At 44.4% G+C, this 22,084-nt stretch overlaps 1 protein-coding gene across 9 annotated transcripts in view; it reads right to left on the reverse strand.

Annotated features, from left to right (window-relative positions):
• The window catches only part of LOC122541902 (PH and SEC7 domain-containing protein 1-like), a 210,720-nt gene that overhangs the window by 40,042 nt on the left and 148,594 nt on the right, over positions 1 to 22,084 (reverse strand). For all 9 annotated transcript variants that reach the window (XM_087982551.1, XM_087982553.1, XM_087982552.1 and 6 more), the window contains one exon: positions 21,347 to 21,436. In XM_087982551.1, the coding sequence (XP_087838677.1) occupies positions 21,347 to 21,436 (90 nt within the window). The remainder of the gene's footprint in view (positions 1 to 21,346; positions 21,437 to 22,084) is intronic.

Consider the following 22,084-nt stretch of genomic DNA (forward strand, 5'->3'; position numbering starts at 1 on the left):
CTGGCTCGGTCACATGAGAAATATTTATTCCAAAATCACTGATGTCCTTCCAAAATTTCACAAATTGATCGGGACAATCCTCCACTGACTTCATCTATACTTATTGCTGCCTCGGAATGGTAGCCAATGATCCCTCCCACCCTGGTCATAACCTCTTCCATTGGGCAGAAAGCTTAAAACACACATACAAGAACAGGTTCTTCCCTGCTGTTATTAGACTTCTGAATGGACCTCTCAAATTTCAAATTTAAATGTTGGTCTCACTCTTCTCTGCAGCCAGAACACTGTATTCCTCACTCTGTTCTATCACCCAAATGCACTTTGTATGGTATGATCTGCCCAGACTGCATGCAAAATGAACTTTTCACTGTACCCAGGTACATGTGACAATAATAAATCACATCAAATCCAATCCTGGAGATTTTGCTGCAATTTGTTTGATTCCATTTTTGAAAATGCTACAGCAATCTCTGACAAACATCTTTTTCTTTTTATCATGCTTTCACATTACTCATATCACCACCCTCCCTGTAAGAGCACAGCCTTTGGCAAAGGCTGTTTTTAATAGTACCAAACACAACGCAGTTACCACATAGCATGGGGTCTAAAGTAATAAAGTCTTCAATATGTCACACACACTTCATCAGGCTCCCAGCTAGTTCAAAATTCCAGAAACATCCTGATTGCACTTTCCAAAAAGATCTGACCTATCATTAAGAGTCCCATTCACTGCAAACCCTGGTTCATAACTGCACTGAGCAGCTGTTTTGCTATTGTGAAGCAAGATGGTGTAACCACAATCTAGGTGAGTGAATAGGTTTTCAGAGGGAATTCAGTCCATCAAAATTGGTCTGCCGTTAAATGAGATCCTGGCAGATCAGTAACCTCTACCCCATCCACTCATCGTGGTCACACAGTCATGAATGTCCTTACCCAGCAGAAAGTGATAAATCGCCGCTTTTATATTCATCATAATGAATATTATGAGTGAGCATTGACTGATCATGGAAGCAAGTGCTATACCACAGTGCAAAGCAGGACAGGAATCAAGGAATGCCATTTTGGATGTAACGCTTCTATTTACAGTGCCTTAAACTAAACCAAAGTGCTTCATGCTGTGACTTACTTGACAACAAATTGACTGTTGGCAAATGTAGCAGTCACATCTAAGTTTTAGCGCCACAATCATAGATACGTACAGTACAGAAATAGACTGTACAGTACAGAAATAGACTCTTCAGTCCAACTCGTCCATGCTGACCAGGTATACTAACCGAATCTAGTCAGTGGACAATGAGCTAATATCTTCTGGGTCACGAGTGAAATGTTGGCCCAGACATAAAGATACGGAACAGGAGCTGGAGTAGGCCACTCAGTCACCTTAAATCTGCTCCACGATTCAATAAGATCAAGACTGATCTGCTTCCTCCATCTTCCTGCCGACCCTGATAACCTTTCACCCCTCTTGCCTATCATAAACCTGTCTATCTTGACCAAGGACTCTTGAGGAAGCGAGTTCCAAAGACTTAGGGCCTTCTCAAAGACGAAAACATTCTCTTCGTGGGTGACCCCTTAACTTTTTTTAAAGAGTGACCGCAAGTTCTGGATTCTCCCCCAACAGGACAAGACATGGAATTACACCTCACTTTTAAAAAGTAGCACCTGATACAGTATATTGCATATTTCATTCTAGCTGCTTAGATAATACGCCTGACCAACATTCAGCCATTCGATTGGATTATGGCTGATCTGTCGCTTAACCCCAACTTACTTTATTCTATGCCCCTTGACACCCTAGTATAACAATTTCCCAAATTTATTTCCCGTTAATTCTAGTGATTTAGTCATTCAATGCAATAATCTCAGACGAGAATTATGATGATCTATTCTCTGGGTTTTCCCTCCCTTGTTAAGATAAGCTCCTCCCAGCACCATCACTGTGATGGTGAATACTATGTAAATCACTGACATATGGAAGGGGGCAAAGAACTAACGAACGAGAGTGTCAATTCACGAGTCTCCAGTTGACCATATGAAACATTGGTCACTGTCAACTCTGGAAAGTGACTGAAGCAGTGAGTACAAAAAGCTTGCTGAAACAGAGGAAGACTTGAGAAGGATCGTGTGTTGCAGTGAGTTAATCCAAAATAAAATCAGCTGCAGAAAGTGAAATCAAGAGGCGCAAAGAAAGACTGGATTAAGAAAAAGAGGAAAGGGACAGACAAGGAAAGTAAGTTGATGTAAAATTTGACTTTTTAAACTCTCCTAAAATAATCTGAGGTGGCACAATGGCTCACACTGCTGCCTCACAACGCTAGGGTCCCAGATTCAATTCCAGCCTCGGGCAACGGTCTGTGTGGAGTTTGCACATTCTCCCAGTGTCTGTGTAGGTTTCCTCTGGGTGCTCCAGTTTCCTCCCACACTCCAAAGATGTGTAGGTTAGGGTGAATTGACTGTGCTAAATCGCCCCACAATATCCCGGGATATGCAGGCTGGGTGAGTTAGCCATGAGAAATGTGTGGTGACGGGGAGAGGATGGGTCTGGGTGGAAAGCTCTTCAGAGGGTTGGTGTGGGCTCAATGGGCCAAATGGCCTGATTCCACATCAAGAATGTCATGATTCTAATTCACAGCTTGAGGAAATGAGTCCCCACGCTTATAGTGCTTATTACGTGTACTTATAATGAGAGGTGAACCGATCACCTTTCACATAATTGAAAGGTTAGTAACAAAAACAGAAATTGCTGGTGAAACTCACGGGTCTAGCAGCATCTACGGGAGAAAGCAGAGTTTTGAGATGAGCGACTCTTCATCAGAAATCCTTTTTATTTCAGATCTCCAGCATTCAGAGTTCCTTGTTTGATTATAAGGTTAGTGACTAGGTTGAACTTTCTGTGAGTGAAGGGGTGAGTAATTAATGTGCAAAGGCAGTGCAAATCACTGAAAAAGTTGCTCCCACTTTCACAAGGCAAAAGGTGACGTGTCAAGATTAGAGTGGTGCTGGAAAAGCACAGGTCAAGCAGCATCCGAGAGGCAGGAAAATCAACATTTCGGGTAAAAGCCCTTCATCAGGAATTCCACTCTAATCTTGACTCTAATCTCCAGCATCCACAGTACTCACTTCTACCTAGAAGGTGAAGTGTGCCTGGTAACTGAAATTCACAGGAATCACTTGATTGCTCTAAATTTTAGGTTAGATTAGATTAGCTTCCCTCCAGTGTGGAAACAGGCTTTTTGGCCCAACAAATCCACATCGACCCTCTGAAGATTAACCCACCCAGTCCCATTTGCCACTGACTAATGCACCTAACACTATGGGCAATTTAGCGTGGCCAATTCACCTGACCTGCACGTCTTTGGACTGTGGGAGGAAACCGGAGCACCTGGAAGAAACCCACGCAGACACGGGGAGAATGTGCAAACTCCACACAGACAGTCGCTCGAGGCTGGAATCGAATCTGGGTCCCGGGTGCTGTGAGGCTGCAGTGCTAACCACTGAGCCACCGTGCTGCAGAACAAATATTTGTGTTAATAATTGCTTCTCGTTTTCTGTGTCCACACAGAAAAGCAACAGGTTGTGATACAGTGGTTGTGTTCCTCTCTCTGGGATACCTCTGGGGTTCAAGTCCCACAGTTCCGCGGAGGTGTGTCAGAATATGTCTGAACAGGTTGATTAAAACTACTTTAACAAACACTTGGCTCAAAGGGGTCTTATGAAAAAGAAATCTTGTGGCACAGTGATAATGCCCCTATCCCTGGGCCAGAGATTCAAGTCTCAACTGCCCTAGAAGTGCATCATTACATTTCCAAATGGGTTTATTGATTTTTCTTTTAAAAGATGGATGCCAGACACTCCAACAAAATCTGCCTCATTACATTTGAATAACTCAAGTGGCTGTACTGCAACAGAACTATCAATTTAAGAAAGGGCTGTAGCGGTAGTGCCTCTACCTCTGAGCCAGGAGACCCAAGTTCAAGCCTCACTAGCCTAAGAGGTGGTGTAACAACATTTCTGAACGGGGTGGTTGGGAAATATATTTTTACTGATGAGGTGCACAGTATAACGCGAACAGAATACATCCAGCAGACAGTGAGCTGAATGAAAACTGAGGGTGAATCCTAGGGCTCAGATCACATTTACTGGGCGATTACGCTGTGTCTCTGTAAATTCAGGGTGGTGTTAATGCAGTGTTCCAATCGCGGCTTGGAAGCACACTGGCCACAGAACCAGGCTTAGTGCAAACAGCAGGAAGGAGAAGAGCTGCAGTTCAGGAGCAACTTCAAGTGATGCACAGCCGCGGGTCCCAAGACTTTTGTACCCTCTCAATCTAATGCTGCATTGCAGCAAAAACAAACCTGGTGGGGGCTGATTTATTTGTACATTTCTGGGCACTGGGGCGCGTTCCCCCTCCCCTCTCCTCTCCTATCCCAACGCCCCTTCTGGCCGCTTCAACACCGTCGGTGTGTGAGAGAGGGGGTACGCACCATCTCAAATTCCCTCCCCTCTCCCAAATATCTGACTTTTGTGGGACCCTAATCCAATACATGCTCCAGATTTAAATAAAACCAGGGAAGTCCAACTCCTGCACGCACAGGAGAGAACATTATTCAATGGGATTAAGTTTCCTTGTTTAACAAAAAAAAAACAAACCTCTCCTTTTGAAACAAAAAAAATTAAACAAACAAAAAAAAATTAACTTAAAAAAATTTGCAAATCCTGGTTCAATCAGCAATAAAACCATCCCGATGCTGCAAAGCTGACCAGATGTGATTTCCCCCTCCTCCCCTCTCTGTTTACGCCGGTATTACCTTGTTTTTGTCTACGCCGGGATTTCGAAGGGATTTCGAGCGCTGTGGTGTTCGGTAGCGAGCGGCGTGTGCCCCGCAGTAATCCCGGTTATAGCGGGCTGATGCTGCCGTCCGGGGGCGCAGATTCTCGCTTGTGTGAACGCTGTTCAAGCCGATCATGTTCCCCTCTGGCAGCAGGTAGGGGTTGGTTTTTTTTTGGAAAATGTAGTTTTTCCCCTTCCTCCACCCCTCCCACACACACACACGAGCAGTCTTAATTTTGTCAAATCACTGCAACACACACACAAAACACAGCAGAGCTGAATTACAGGCGCACACACACGGACCCAATCACTATCGCCTCTGGTTGGGGAGTGCTATAGAATTAGCATGCAATCCCAGGCTTTTGCCTCCTCCTCTTCACAGAAGCTTCTTTCTGTCCCCTTTCCCACCTCTGAGCCAAACAGCCCCCTTTGGAGAAATTGCTGTCACCTTATTCTCAACACTGACTGTACTACAGGATTCAGCTCTCTGCGCTCAATGTCACAACTAAATGCCAGCCGCTAATTAGCACCCTGAGCAATCCTCAGGGCTCAACAAGACAGATGGAAAAAAAAACATCTGGTTATCTACGTAGGTTGGGGTTTTATTTAAACACACACACACTGGCAGATTCACATGTGATGTTTTCATTTTTAATCATCATGATTAGCAGCACCCACATTCCTCACCACGTCCTGAGAGAAGGGCACATGCCAACTGCCCCGGGGGCTTGGAGTCAAAAGTTAAAAACTCAAAGGACTGCTGATGCTGTAAATCAGAAACAGAGATTGCTGGGAAAAGCTCAGCAGGTCTGGCGGCATCTGTGGAGCGAAATCAAGAATTAACACTTCGGATCAAGTGATCTGCTCAGAACGCCAACACAACTTACAAGGATGTTGCCAGGGTTGGAGAGTTTGAGCTACAGGGAGAGGCTGAACAGGCTGGGGCTGTTTTCCTGGAATGTCGGAGGCTGAGGGGTGACCTCATAAAAGTTTATAAAATCATGAGGAGCAGGGATAGGGCAAAAAGATAGAGCCTTTTCCCTGGGGTGGGGGAATCCAGAACAAGAGGGCATAGATTTTGGGCGAGAGAGGAAAGATATAAACGTGACCTCAGGGGCAGCTTTTTCATGCAGAGGGTGGTATGGGTATGGAATGAGCTGCCAGAGGATGTGGTGGACGCTGATACAATTACAATTTAAAAAGGCATCTGGATGGGTTTATGAATAGGAAGGGTTTAGAGGGAGTGGGCCAAGTGCTGGCAAATGGGACTAGGTTAATTTAGAATATCTGGTCAGCATGGACAAGTCTGTCTCTATGGCTCTATGACTGTACAGCCCAAAGGTTGTCAGATGCTGGCACCGTTGGTGCCCTTGACCCTGCCTGCCCCCCAGACTGGAACCAGTCTTTGATACTCTCTATAGTCCCAGGAATTTAGTCAGACTGCTCTCAGTGTGCAAAAACCAGTCAGGAACGCACAGAATCCATTTACAGCAAAGAAGGAGGCCATTCAGCCCATAATGCCTGCACTGCTTTGAACCCCAGTGCCAATCTCCTGCCTTTTCCCCATACCTCTGCAAGTCATTTCTATCCAAATAATCATCCAGTACCCTCTTGAATGTCTCAATTGAACCTGCCAGGCAGTGCATTCCAGACTCTAACTACCCTCGGTGTGAAAAAGATTTTTCTCACATCAGCCCTGCTTTGTTTGCACATCACTTTAAATTTTATCCTCCTTGCTCTTTTTTCATTTTGATTTATTATTGTCACGTACCTAGGTACAGTGAAAAGTTTTGTTTTGTGTGTAGTACAGGAAGATCATACCATACAAAGTGCATTAGGGTAATAGAACAGAGCAAGGAATAGAATGTTACAGCTGCGAGGAGGTTCACAAAGAGTGAGATCAACATTAAATTTAGGAGGTCCGTTCAGAAGTTTAATAACAGCAGGGAAGAAGCTATTCTTGAATCTGTTGGTGCATGTTTAAGCTTTTGTATTTTACCAGCAGGAATAGTTTCTCCCTCTCTATCCAGCCACCTCATCATTTTTAAATCTCTATCAGATCTCTACTCAGCCTTTTTCTCTCCAGTCACAATTTCTTCAATCTATCCTCATCAAGGAAGTTTCGTATTCTTTGAAGAATTCATGTAAATTGCTTCCCCACTCTCTCCAATACATTCACAAATTTCCTATAACGTGGTACCCACAACAGTACACAATACTCTAGCTGAAGTCTAACGTGTGTTGTATACAAATTCAGCATCATTTCCTTGCTCTTGTAATCTCTGCTCCTACTCATAAAGCCTGAAAACACTGTAGCTTTATTTACTGTTCTCCACCTATTCTGCTATCTTTGAAGATCTGAGCACATTCAAACCCCAGGTCCCTCTGTTACTGCATCCCCTTTAGAATCGGACCCCCATTTTATATCACCTTTTAATGTTCTTCTGTCCAAAATTCTTCACCTCACACATGTCTGCATTGAACCTCACCTACCACCCATCCCCCACTCCACCGACTTATCACTGTCCTTTTGGAGTTCCACACTGTCATCCTCAACTTGAATAAGAAACCGAGTGTGGTGTACACAGTACCAGGTTCTGCACACTCTGGGGAGAAAGTGAGGACTGCAGATGCTGGAGATCAGAGCTGAAAATGTGTTGCCGGAAAAGCGCAGCAGGTCAGGCAGCATCCAAGGAACAGGAGAATCGACGTTTCGGGAAGAAGGGCTTATGCCCGAAACGTCGATTCTCCTGTTCCTTGGATGCTGCCTGACCTGCTGCGCTTTTCCGGCAACACATTTTCAGCTCTGCACACTCTGCTCTAGTATACTTTCTATACTAGACCAAATACAGCAAACGAGGGACACTGAACACAAAACTGAGCACCCTTTATTTCAGAACATCTTATCCAGTGTTTCAGTCCTGGAACCTTTTGAAATATTAACTCTGTTTCTCTCTCCCCAGACAGGTGCCTGACTTGCTCATTATTTCCAGCCTTTGTCCATTCAGATTACTGAATGTCCACTCCCTCCACCACCAATGCCCCAGATCAACAATGTGTACCATCTACAGCAACTCACTAAGTCTCCTCCAACAGCACTTTCCAAACCCACTACCTCTACCACTTGGAGGGGCAAGGCCAGCAGATAAGGGCTTTTGCCCGAAACGTCGATTTCGAAGCTCCTTGGATGCTGCCTGAACTGCTGTGCTCTTCCAGCACCCCAATCCAGATACACGGGAACACCCACCAGCTGCAAGTTCCTCTCTAAGCCACATACCATCCGGACTTGGAAGTATATCGCTGTTCCTTTAGTGTGCAGGGTCAAAATGTAAGAACTCCCTTCTTAACAGATCTTTGGGTGACTCTGCACCCCAAGGGTTGTAGTGGATCATCGCAGTAGCTCACCACTTTTCTCCAGGGCAATTAGGGATGGGCAATAAATGCTGATCTTGCCAGTGATGCCCAAGAACAAATAAGTAAAATTTTCAAAAATCTGATTTCCAACATCTTCTGTAGTATCCTGCTTTTCTGCATGTCATTCAGGTACATTGTATTCTGACCATACTCATTACATGTACATTGTAGGACACAACACACTTATCCTTCCAAAATAAAATATTGCACCTGCTCTGAGTACAAAGTGATTGCATTTTCCTATGCCACTATCGCCTCCAAGCTAATAGAAGAAACCTGGTTCAAATCTACAAATTTTACAGCACAAAGTGAGGCCATTCAGCCCATGTGTCTGTCCTGGCCAAATTGACGTGATCTAGCCTAATCCCACATCCAGCTCCTAGTCCATAGCCCTATAGCATTTCAACTGCACATCAAAGTACTTTCTATATATGATGTAGGTTTCTGCCATCATTTGAAACAGGCTTCCACCACCCACTGGATGAAGTAAACCATCAAATCTACTCTAATTATTCCAATCTTTAAAACTACGTGCCCAGTTATTGACATCTCTAGTAAAGAAATATGCCCTTCCCATTCACATTGCCTGGATTTTTCACCTGTGTCTGGCTATCTCTGGTTATGTGTAAATATAGACCAGGATTCCAAGAGATCTCCTTAACTCTCAAATAGTGCATCAGGATTTCTAACATTCACTTAAGTATGCAGGTTCTTGGTTCAACCTTTCATCTAAAAGCCTGCACCCTCTGACAATGCAGCAGTCCCTCAGTAACACACTAGAGTATGAGTCTGCAACACAATTTCTTCACTCCAGGACAGAATGCTAACACTGAACAAGCACCCATCGGAACTGCAGAGTTTCTTTGCTCAAAATCAGGGTTGCATTCCTGAAAATCGTGATCTTAAGTGAAAAGACTTTAAGTGAAGCATAAATTCCCATTAGAATCAATGTTAAAGCCAGAGTTAGGTTCCTTCCTTGACAAAGAAAAAAATTAAAACATCAGTACCCTCTAAGTTGAAATATAGGATTTTGTATGTCTAAATTCTTACATTGTGACAGAACAGAACTTAAAATAAATTTTAAAAATAACAGTATAAAACAAATAACATTTTACAGTAGTTATAGTACCTTCCACAGTGGACCCTCTAAATGTGGAAATGGGGCTGGGGGGACTTTGTTTATCAGTTTGCCTGGGCGGGGGGGGGGGGGGGGGTCATCAGTGTTTCCTGACCCCATCATGACAGCTACCTGGTGGGGTCTTTTTGTTTCGGATGTGTGTCACCTTCTTTGTGGCTGCCGCTCCTCCCAGGCTGCCACTCCTCCTCAGCACCTGCTGAGTGGGACTTATCCTCATTTCTCAGGGCCCCTCCATTTGCCATTACCTCAGCCAGTTTGGGAGGGAGGGGGTTTGGTAGTGTTCAGTGGAGCCCTCAGGCCTGTAGGGAAGGGATGAGGTGTCTGGTCAGGAGGGGCAACTCCGTCATGTATGAGGGCTAGTACTGACTGCTCCCAGGGTGGTGGGGGAATGGTTTCACGTGGTGGGGATGGAAAGCAGTTCCGGTGGGCAGTCTGGATTTCAGACAACAATGTGGAGCCGACAGTGGTCTTAAGTCAGAGAGAGGGAAAGGTCACAGCAAAAATGGTGCCAGTCAGGTCAAGTAATGTAAGCAACGTTACAGCAAATATCGTGTTGCCCATTGGGATTTCCAGTCCTAATAACTTAACACCCTTAAGCTAGAACAACACCTAACAGGACAAATCTGTAAGTGGAGAAGCTGAACTTGTAACACACCACCTCCAAATCAACTAGGCCCCTGAAGCTATAAACTGGATCACAAAATTCACAGCTTAGCCTGTGGAGTTTAGACATCAAATGCTACCTTGATTTGGGTCTCAGAGGTCAGATAGGGAATTTTTAAGCTTCTCTCCAAAGTTTGAACTATTGTAAATAAGGGAACATAAATGACAATGGCAAAGGTTGGGCATTAATCACTAAAAGGGAGTGATCTTGATTGATAGAATGTACCGCGTGATCTAAAAACTATTCAATCAAGCCTTTAAAGAAATGGTAATGAGGATAGGGGTGCCTGAACAGAGTTAGCCTATTGAAAGTTAAGTCATGGCAACATCAATGTACCATGATATACCAAGACTGTGAATCGTAGGTAGTTATTGGAATGTGTTTTAATTTTTAAAAATGAATTTTGCTGATGTTTCTATAGTGCATACATTAGCAATACTCTGAACTACAATAGGAAAGGGAGCATCAAATTGAAAGCATGGACTTCAAGAGGTGAGCTTAATTATTTTACGAATATTAAATCTCCTGATCATTGTAGCTAGGGAAACATTTGCTGCACTTTGTTCTTTGCTGTGGTTTTGTTGAGAGAAAGGCATTTGCTGGAACTTAAGCGAAGTATTTTGTTTTGTCAAGCATCGAGAGAAAAGAACAACCAGCCCCACCTTCCCCCCTACCAGTTTGTTCACAGGTCTGTGCTGTGAATCTGCGATTCAACTTTATTTGTAAGGTCGGTTCGGAAATGAGCGCATCAGAAAATAATCAAGCATCCCAGGGCTGCCTGCTGAGTTTAACGCTTGTGAACTCATGTATGAAATAGGAAGTGACTGCATATGGTGAAAATCAGCAATGTCTGATTAGATATCAGTTAAAATAGGACTTTTCAAAGTGGAACCCATGGATTCAGGATCCGCACTGGAACCCAGGGAGTGCTGTGTAGTTACCAGATTTCCGTTAGCTAAGGAACATGATTCTCCATCTATACTTTCTAGATATTACATGAAAGCTCTTGGGAAGATGGTGGCGTAGCGTATTATCACCAGACTAGTAACCCAGAGACCCAGGCTACTTCTTTGGGGATAGAGATTCAAATCCCACTGCAGCACTGAGTTAAATCAATAAATCTGGCCTTTAAATTATCTTTCATTACTGTTCAAAAACAAAACCCATTATGTTTCATTGAAATCTGCCATATTTACCTAGTCTGGTGTACATGTGACTCCAGGTTTACAGCAGCACAGTCAACTCATAACTGCAATAGCCAAGCAAACCACTGATTGTGACAGTTAAAGGATGGGCAACAAAATTGATAGCCTTGCTAGCAATGCCCCACATTTGATCAAGGAGAGAAGACAATATCTGTGGGAGTACTCCAATGTTCTAAGGATATCCACTAAAATAGATTAGGTACAAAAATAGAGAAATATAGTTAAAAAAAACTAAAAGTTCTATATGACGGTTCTTCATAGGAAAATAAATAAAGTTAAAAGATAACCATTACAGCCTACAGTTGGTTCACGCTATGGGCTTTCCATACATGGTCTTGTTCTCCCTGGTGCTGGGCTGATCCCCAACTGAGCTTGCACAGGAGACATGGAAATATACACGCCTGTATGGAAGGGAGTGAATATTTGCAGACTATCCCTGGCAGCCCGTCTACATTTACAAGAGATCGTCTACATTTACAAGAGTTCCTCGGGAATGTGTCTGTAGTTGTAGGAAGTGTGTCAACAGCTTCAGGGCTCTCTGGGAGTCAGTCCATTCTTGGGGTTAGTGTTTCACATGGGGGAGTTTGAAAGTAATCATCATAGATAACTTCCTTCCATTGTTTATGACTGTGAAACAGAAGGAAACACCTTTCCATTTTCCAAATATGGAAGGCAGTGGCCCATCAGTGTTAGAATTGGAGGTGGGTGGACTAGGACCTAGAGCACGGTGGTCCTGGCCTGGGGGCCTGGAGCTGGGTGGTCCCGTGGACTGGGGGCCTGGAGCTGGGCGGTCCCGTGGACTGGGAGCTTGGAGCTGGGCGGCCTCCACACTGGGCCTCTGTGGCCTGGGGGCCTGGAGCGGTCAGTCTGTTCCAGATGGCTGTCAGTGGCTAACAAGCTCAATTGGGGTCAGCCCAGCACCAGGGAGAGTAAGACCACATATGGAAAGCTCCTAGCGTGGACTGACTGCAAACCATAGAAAGACTGCAATGATTATCTTTTAACTTTAGTTATTTTCCTATGAAAAACAGTCATGTGGAACCTTTAGCTTTTTTCTTTATTTCTCTATTTTTGTACCTTATCTATTTTAGTACTGAAGATTCAGAACTAGATACTTCATACCCTAAGATGGCACTGTGCATGGTGACATTATATACTTCTCACTGTACTGCACTTTAGTACTTGAGTACACATGACAATTATTCTAATTCTAAGAATGAAGCTGCATGTTTGTGTATGTACCATCACCTCATCCCAAACAAAAAGACTTCTCTGGGGAAAAGCTACCCAGTCAGCAGGGAGCAGGAGAGGAAGAGGGTGCACAGTTAAATGACACACTATCAGCAAGCAAAGGCATAAACACAAAAATTCAAAGTCTCCAGAGATATAACTCATCCCTCAGGTACATTCAGACCCAGAGGAATCGCTCTCCATTGCAAGTATCCGTATACTGTAAGCCCTAATCCTGACTGTCCACAACAGAAAATTATAGTCTTACCCACTCCCAACAAACAGAAGACCCTTAGATAGTACAGTTTTGACAAAGCCTCCTCCAATCAGAAGAAAGAGGATTCACCCGTTGGGGGGAAAGGGCTGCTATTGTCAGCTTTTGTCCTTCCCACCATCAACTACTCCTTTGCCTGTTACTTTCTCTCCTTTTGGGCTCCATTTCCAACTACCTCCTCCCCAGCCCCTGTCATCACCACCTTTTCCTAGCTACTGTCAGTTCTGAAGAAGGGTCACTCGACCCAAAGTATTAACACTGCTTTCTCTCCACACACCTGCAGAGTTTCTCCAGTTTTTTTCTCATTTCCATTTCAGATTTCCAGCAACCAACGTTCTCTGTTGCGTAGTATGGTACAGGCATGTGAGGCTCACTCTGTAATTTCCTCCAGTTAAATCTCTACAGACTCAAAAAGCACATTCTGAAAGGCTGTTTGAACATTAATCCTCGCTGCATGTGAGTGGAAATGAAATAGTGGGCATTAGTATGCTGTTGTTCTCTGCAGTGGACAGTGTGAATCACAAAGGTTGTGTCAGTTGCCTGGTTGCCACTGCTCAAGGACATCTGCTCAGAGTGTGGGAAAAATTGTTGAGTCCATTTGGAGATTAATGACATAAGTAGGACTAAGGAGGAGGTTCTGTTTAGAGAGAGTATAAATCTCTCGGGTCAAAGCAAGACTGCAAAGGTAACAACATCAAGGTTACAAACAGAGCCATGAGCTAATGTGGGGTGGGGGCATGGTTTTATGGTATTATCGCTGGACTGTTAATTGAGAGAGCTGAAAATGTGTTGCTGGAAAAGCGCAGCTAGTCAGGCAGCATCCAAGGAGCAGGAGAATCGACGTTTCGGGCATGAGCACTTCTTCAGGAATCGTGCTCCTCCTGTTCCTTCTCCTTCTCCTTGGATGCTGCCTGACCTGCTGCGCTTTTCCAGCAACACATTTTCAGCTCTGATCTCCAGCATCTGCAGTTCTCACTTTCTCCTGTTAATTGAGAGACCCAGATAAATGCCTGGGGAATTCAATTTAAAAAACTGGAAGTAAGAGTGTAATGATGATCTCATGAACCCATTGTTGATTGTCAGAAAAACCCATCTGGTTCACTAATGTCCTTTAGGGAAGGAAACTGCCATCCTTACCTGGTCTGGCCTACATGTGACTCCAGACCCACAGCAATGTGGATGACTCTTTACTGCCCTCTGGGCAATAAATGCTGCCTACTGTCCTCACCCCGTGAACGAATAAAGAGAAAGTAAAGAAAATATGATCGGGGAGTTGAATGTGTCCTTCAATGTTTGGGTGGGAGAAAGAGATTTTGATTCAAAGGGAACTGGTGCCAGTTCAGGGGAAAGTGGAAGCTATGCAGCTGGAGAAGTCTTCACCTGGCTTACTGGATCGATTCTCCTGCTCCTTTGGATGCTGCCTGAACTGCTGTGCTTTTCCAGCACCACACTCCCGACTTACACTGGATGTGGCCTACATTGGTAAATTGTATTTATTCCTGATGAAGGGCTTTTGCCCGAAACGTCGATTTCGAAGCTCCTTGGATGCTGCCTGAACTGCTGTGCTCTTCCAGCACCACTATTCCAGAATCTGGTTTCCAGCATCTGCAGTCATTGTTTTTACCAAATTGTATATCCAGGCCATCAAAAGGGCTCCAAACTACAAAATGGGGAGGAGGGTGTAGGGTGTTCACATGAGAGGAGATTTGGAAGAAATAAAAGGGCAAGGCAATAGCACATAATGATAACCAGACAGACAGGAAGGGACAAGCAAATGTAAAAATGCAGCAGCATGTAAAGTCAGTGTAGAGAAAAACATTCAAAAGACAAAACTGAAGGCTCTTTGCCTGAAGGCACGCAGCATTTATAACAAGATGGATAAATTTACACAATAAAAGGGCATGACAATGATAATGGAGACATAGTTGCAAAGTGACCAGCAGTGGGAGACATAAGGAAAACCACTTAACACCCAGATTCTGGATCAGTGGTGCTGGAAGAGCACAGCAATTCAGGCAGCATCCGAGGAGCTTCGAAATCAGGAGGCTGGTGGGTGCCTGACACTCACTGCCCAGTTTAGTAGTTGAAGTAGAAACTCTGGATCTGTAACCTGGATCTGCACCTAAACCCGCAAGGTTCTGGAGCAAGTTTTGATACGTGGGATTAGAATATGCAGCCAGCTTTTCCCTTTCTCCTTTTCAGCTGATGTATCCATGATGGGTTGATTGGCCTCTATCCGTATCATAATTTTTCCACAGCTTTTTTTTGTGTATGTAAATCCACAGAAAGAGGGAAAAATTACAAGTCGAGAAAAAGGAATAGATTTCAGAAAATGAAACTGATGAATTAATAATGGGCTTTGGATAATGACTTTCAACGAGGCTGTGGGCTTGTGGCGCAGTGGTAGCGCGTCTGACTCCAGATCAGAATATTGCATGCTCAAATCATGTCCGGCTCGCTAAAGCTCAATGTCTTTCTGGGCGGCATGGTGGCTCAGTGGTTAGCATTGCTGCCTCACAGCACCAGGAACCCAGGTTCAATTCCAGTCTTGGGTGACTGCCTGTGTGGAGTTTGTACGTTCTCCCCATGTCTGCGTGGGTTTCTTCCGGGTGCTCCGTTTCCTCCCGCAGTCCAAAGATGTGCGGGTCAGGTGAATTGGCCATGGTAAATTGCCCATAGTGTTAGGTGCATTAGTCAGAGGGAAATGGGTCTGGGTGAGTTACACTTCAGAGAGTTGGTGTGGACTTGTTGGGCCAAAGGGCCTGTTCCACACTGTAGGGAATCTAATCTATTACTTTTGTTGTCTCCAGTGTTCTCACGGAGATATTACAATGCAGGAGGAGGTCATTCAGCCTATCATATCTGCACCATGCCTTTACAGTCATGATTCACAAATATCCCATGAACAGCAGAAAATCAGAACGTAAAACAGAATCATTAGAGGGTTGGGCATAAAAACATCAATACCTTCAAGGAGAGGAGCCAAAGGGAAAGAAATAATAGAGTCAGAGGTGTACAGCACGGAAACAGACCCTTTCGGTCCAACCCGTCCATGCCGACCAGATATCCCAACCCAATCTGGTCCCACCTGCCAGCACCTGGCCGATATCCCTCCAAACCCTTCCTATTCATATACCCATCCAAATGCCTCTTAAATGTTGCAATTGTACCAGCCTCCACCACTTACTGTGGCTGCTCTATGATCAGAATAAAATTAAGATCTGTATTGCCTAAAGCAGGCTTTGGTGTGGCTGCAGAATGATTCTCTCTGATCCACTTGTGGGTTTGTGCATCAATCCTGAGGGTTGCAGTGACCCCAAACCCATGAATGAAGGGTAACAGGGAGATTATGGTTGATGGTCCTCCAGCCACTGGAGGCAGTGCCACCAAATCTGAAGACCAACCAATCCTCTGGGCCACAGCTGCCAATTTGTGCAGGCCAATAAGAAACAGTTTTGCAATACATATATTTGCATCAATATCCCAACATCCTTTGAAATGGAGTTTGTTTCCTTTCTGCAGTATGATTCCTGATGTTATGTAGACAAAACTAGCAGGATTCCAGAAAATAACAAATAAGATTGTGTATTAGTAGCATCTGAGCTGAAAATGTGTTGCTGGAAAAGCGCAGCAGATCAGGCAGCATCCAGGGAACAGGAGAATTGACGTTTCGGGCATAAGCCCTTCTTCAGGAAGGGCTATTAGTAGCATCTGCAGAGGACATGGAGACAATTTCCTTCTCTTGGAATACAAAATTGCTATTTCTGACATCTATCTGATGAACAGACAGAACTTCAGTATCATGTCTTATCATGAAAACAGTATTCCCTCAGCCCTACACCTGAGTCTTAGCCAAACTAATGTCACAAGTCCCAGAGAAGAACCTGAAGGCTCAAAATCCTAGTTCAGCAACTTAATGACCCAGCAACTATTAATTTACCTCTAGATATTTTCCCCCCACTGTACACACCTTCAAGGTGTGTGCACGGCAACAGCATCCGTATGTGGATGTCAATGTGGAAGCACTCTGAATGGTGTCCAGCATCTCCAGGTAGCTGTGGGGCCATGCAGATGCTCAGGTTACAGGGAACGTTGCTCAGCAATACTGCCCATTGTCGCTGGCAGTCTTTGGCATTCAGGACAGCAGCACCTTGCAAAGCTCTATCTATTGCATGTGATATCATTTCAAGGGGTTTGCTCAGTTGGCAGGACGGCTGATTTGCAATGCAAAATGATGCCAATGGCATGACTTCAGTTCCCGCATCAACCGTGACCGTGAAGGACTCTCCTTCTCAACCTCTCCAGCTTCCTCTGGCAGCTCATTCCATACACGTACCACCCTCTGCGTGAAAAAGTTGCCCCTTAGGTCTCTTTTATATCTCTCCCCTCTCACCCTAAACCTATGCCCTCTAGTTCTGGACTCCCCAATCTCAGGGAAAAGACTTTACCTATTTATCCTATCGATGCTCCTCATAATTTCGTAGACCTCTATAAGGTCACCCCTCAGCCTCCGGTGCTCCAGGGAAAACAGCCCCAGCTGTTCAGCCTCTCCCTGTAGCTCAGATCCTCCAACTCTGGCAATATCCTTGTAAATCTTTTCTGAACCCTTTCAAGTTTCACAACATCTTTCCGATAGGAAGGAGACCAGAATTGCAAGCAATATTCCAACAGTGGCCTATCCAATGTCCTGTACTCAATACTCTGACCAATAAAGGAAAGCATACCAAATGCCTTCTTCACTATCCTATCTACCTGTGATTCCACTTTCAAGGAGCTATGAACCTGCACTCCAAGGTCTCTTTGTTCAGCAACACTCCCTAGGACCTTACCATTAAGTGTATAAGTCCTGCTAAGATTTGCTTTCCCAAAATGCAGCACCTCACATTTATCTGAATTAAACTCCATCTGCCACTTCTCAGCCCAGTGGCCCATCTGGTCCAGATCCTGTTGTAATCTGAGGTAACCCTCTTTGCTGTCCACTACACCTCCAATTTTGGTGTCATCTGCAAACTTACGAACTGTACCTCTTATGCTCGCATCCAAATCATTTATGTAAATGACAAAAAGTAGAGGACCCAGCACCAATCCTTGTGGCACTGGTCACAGGCCTCCAGTCTGAAAAACAACCCTCCACCACCACCATCTACCTTTGAGCCAGTTCTGTATCCAAATGGCTAGTTCTCCCTGTATTCCATGAGATCTAACCTTGCTAATCAGTCTCCCATGGGGAATCTTGTCGAACGCCTTACTGAAGTCCATATAGATCACATCTATTGCTCTGCCCTCATCAATCTTCTTTGTTACTTCTTCAAAAAACTCAATCAAGTTTGTGAGACATGATTTCCCACGCACAAAGCCATGTTGACTATCCCTAATCAGTCCTTGCCTTTCCAAATACATGTACATCCTGTCCCTCAGGATTCCCTCCAGCAACTTGCCCACCACCGAGGTCAGGCTCACCGGTCTATAGTTCCCTGGCTTGTCTTTACCGCCCTTCTTAAACAGTGGCACCACGTTTGCCAACCTCCAGTCTTCAGGCAGCTCACCTGTGACTATCGATGATACAAATATCTCAGCAAGAGGCCCAGCTTCCCACAGAGTTCTCGGGTACACCTGATCAGGTCCTGGGGATTTATCCACTTTTAACTGTTTCAAGACATCCAGCACTTCCTCCTCTGTAATCTGGACATTTTGCAAGATGTCACCATCTATTTCCCTACAGTATATATCTTCCATATCCTTTTCCACAGTAAATACTGTTGCAAAATATCCATTAGGATCTCCCCCATTTTCTGTGGCTGTACACAAAGGCCGCCTTGCTGATCTTTGAGGGGCCCTATTCTCTCCCTAGTTACCCTTTTGTCCTTAATATATTTGTAAAAACCCTTTGGACTCTCCTCAATTCTATTTGCCAAAGCTATCTCATGTCCCCATTTTGCCCTCCTGATTTCCCTCTTAAGTATACTCCTACTTTCTTTATACTCTTCTAAGGATTCACTCGATCTAACCTGTCTATACCTGACATATGCTTCCTTCTTTTTCTTAACCGTGACCTTCAGGTTAAATCACCACCAGTCGTTTCTCTGTAATGACAGAGTAGCCCTGTGGTCTGATAAGACTACGGCGACTTTATATTTAAGTATAGACTTGCAAGGGAGTATATCCAGAAGGGCCCTCACAAATGTTTACAGATGCACCATAGAAAGCATTCTATCTGGATGCATCATGGCTTGGCACGGCCATGGCTCTGTCCAGGACCACAAGACACTACAGAAAGTTATGAACACAGCCCGGACCATCATGCAGTTTCCCATCCATTTACACATTTCGTTGCCGTGAAAAGGTAGCCAACATCATCAGAGACCCCTCCCACCCCGGTTATACTCCCTTCCAACTTCTTCCATCGCGTACCAACAGATTTAGGAACAGCATCTTCCCCGCTGTTATTAGACTTCTGAATGGACCTCTCAAATTTCAAATTTAATATTGATCTTGCTCTTTGTGCATCTTCTCTGCAGCCGGAACACTGTATTCCTCGCTCTGGTCTATTACTCTCATGCACTTTGTATGCTATGATCTGCCTGTACTGCAAGCAAAACAGAACTTTTCACTGTATCTAGTTACATGTGACAACAACAAATTAAATCAAATCTTAAACTGCGTGATAATCCACCATAGGACAGGATGGGATACTGAATGGTCCAATTTCATTTTGAATAAATAAACCACATTGATACATTTACGAATCCTTGCTGTATGATTGGAACAGTTGTGAAGAAACAAAACACTGCAACACATTGCAAGTGATCGGGGAACCCACTGGGCTGCCTGATATTTGAGAATTAACTTTAGTTAAGATGTCTCAAACTCAGCACTACAATGATTCGGTCACTTTGTGCTACCTCACCCAGTTCCTTAACCTGCATTGGTCTCATACATGGGGAATTAATGAGATTATTCCTTCCACAGGCACTAAAGTTTAAAATTCCAAACAGTGTATTGCAAGACCCCGCGGGCACTGCAGTGAATAGCAGTCTTTGTTAAAAAGCATAAAAACAGAAACCTGGTAACAGGAATTACTGGTCAAGAAAAATATCTATCCATTTCACCTTCTACTATCCTCGTGGTTGTGCAGACAATGATACTGCACTGCTGAATGATACAAATCAACCTCTATCAATTAGTGTACAACAGGAGCAGGCTTGAGGCAAAGAAAGCTTTTGAGAAACTATACAGTCTCTTAAACTTGCCATGTACCAGGACTCAAATTATTAATATTTTGTACCAGAGGGAGTTTGTTCATTTATTTTTAGCTTATTTCATTTCTAGCAATAACAAATGCAAGTCTTGCCAATAACAACCACATCCCAAGAAAGGATTGGAAAAATTACTGGAAACATTGCTCTACACTTACCGTAATGACCTCCTTCATTCAGAAAGCAATTAGCTACAGCATGAGTAAGGCTTTTCGGCCCTTCAAGACTGCCCTGTGCTCAACTCCTCATGGTAAAAACAAGGACTGCAGATGCTGGAAACCAGAGTTTAAATTAGAGTGGTGCTGGAAAAGCACAGCAGGTCAGGCAGCATCCGAGGAGCAGGAAAATCGACATTTTGGGCAAAAGCCCTTCATCAGCCCTTCACATGTACCTAGAGGTACAGTGAAAAGTTCTGTTTTGCTTGCAGTACAGGCAGATCATACCATACAAAGTGCATGAGGGTAATATACCAGAGCGAGGAATACAGTGTTCCGGCTGCAGAGAAGACACACAAAGAGCGAGATCAACATTAAATTTGAAATTTGAGGGGTCCATTCAGAAGTCTAATATCAGAGGGGAAGAAACTGTTCCTAAATCTGTTGGTACGTGTCTATTCCTGATGAAGGGCTTTTGCCCAAAATGTCGATTTTCCTGCTCCTCGGATGCTGCCTGACCTGCTGTGCTTTTCCAGCACCACTCTAATCTAGACCTCAACTCCTCATGTCAGCTCCAATATCTACTCATGAGTGAAACAAAATTTGACTTATCAGGACACCATGAACTCCTGGTAACAATGCAGGAGCAGCAGGATTGTTCGTACTCTTTCAAGGCCTCATAGGCAAAAGTCAAAAGAGAGAGAGAGAGCGCACGAGAGAGAGAGCGCACGAGAGAGAGAGCAACATGGACACATACAGGACCTTGTGGCAAAGGACTGAACAAATGAAACTTGTCTGTATCAGAACATTACCAACTTTGACCAACCTCCATGCCATTGAATTTGGTTAGTTTGAGCATGAAGCTAATTTCTGTCAGCATTCAGTGCAATAATGAAAAGACAGTTCCATTATTAAATGAGAACAGTTTAATCGCATATTCCCAGAACTCAATGAAAACTGATTAGATCAGCAGCCCATGCTGCTCAATACTTTTAAACTTATACTGATGCTGCTTTCTGAGTTTGCTGGACTTGACAAGCAATTAGAATTGTGTTTTTTAATAAAAAAAGAGGATACTGGAAGGATTTTGATTAAAAAAACTCTCAATATTACAGAAGTCCCTTGTCTGGGCATGACCAGTGTCAATAAAAAGTTAATTGTTTTTCTCCGCAATCTTACCTTGAGGAGTTCCTTTGGGAAATCTTTCCCGTCATTCAGACCTTCCAGGTTCCCGATGAAATCGGAACAAGACATCCTCTTGCCGATGTTCTGTGATCAGAAAAAGGAAAGTTAAGAGCCCAAGCAAAAGAGAAAGCCTCCTGAGCGTGTGAGGGAACGATGTGGTAAGGAAGAGGCAGTGCCGCGGAGAAACAGAGTTTCCGGCACAGAGATAGGCCATTCGGCTGAAACGGTCCCTATACTAGCATGTCTTCCCTACAAACCTCCTGGCACCACTTTTTTACCCTTTAATACAAATCCTTTCGCAGAATGTAGGCATTGCCAGCTAAGCCAGCCTCTGGTGCTCATCCCTAACTGCCCTGGAGGAGATCATGGTGAGCTGCTCCTTTTTTGATTTGATGATTAGATTCCCTACAGTATGGAAACAGGCCCTTCGGCCCAACAAGTCCACACTACCCTCCGAAGAGTAACCCACCCAGTCCCATCCTCCTCTGACTGATTCCCCTAACACTATGGGTAATTTAGCGTGACCAATCCACCTAACCTCCACATCTTTGGACTGTGGGAGGAAACTGGAGCACCCGGAGGAAACCGGGTGAGAACGTGCAAACTCCACACAGACAGTCGCCCGAGGCCAGAATCGAACCTGGAACCCTGGTGCTGTGAGGCAGCAGTGCTAACCACTGAGCCACCATGCCACCCTTGAACCGCTGCAGTCCATAGGAGGAGGCCATTCGA

The sequence above is a fragment of the Chiloscyllium plagiosum genome, unplaced genomic scaffold (genome assembly GCF_037043375.1).
Source record: "Chiloscyllium plagiosum isolate Xiang-an unplaced genomic scaffold, Cpla_swu_hap1 HiC_scaffold_43, whole genome shotgun sequence".
Classification (NCBI taxonomy): Eukaryota; Metazoa; Chordata; class Chondrichthyes; order Orectolobiformes; family Hemiscylliidae; genus Chiloscyllium; species Chiloscyllium plagiosum.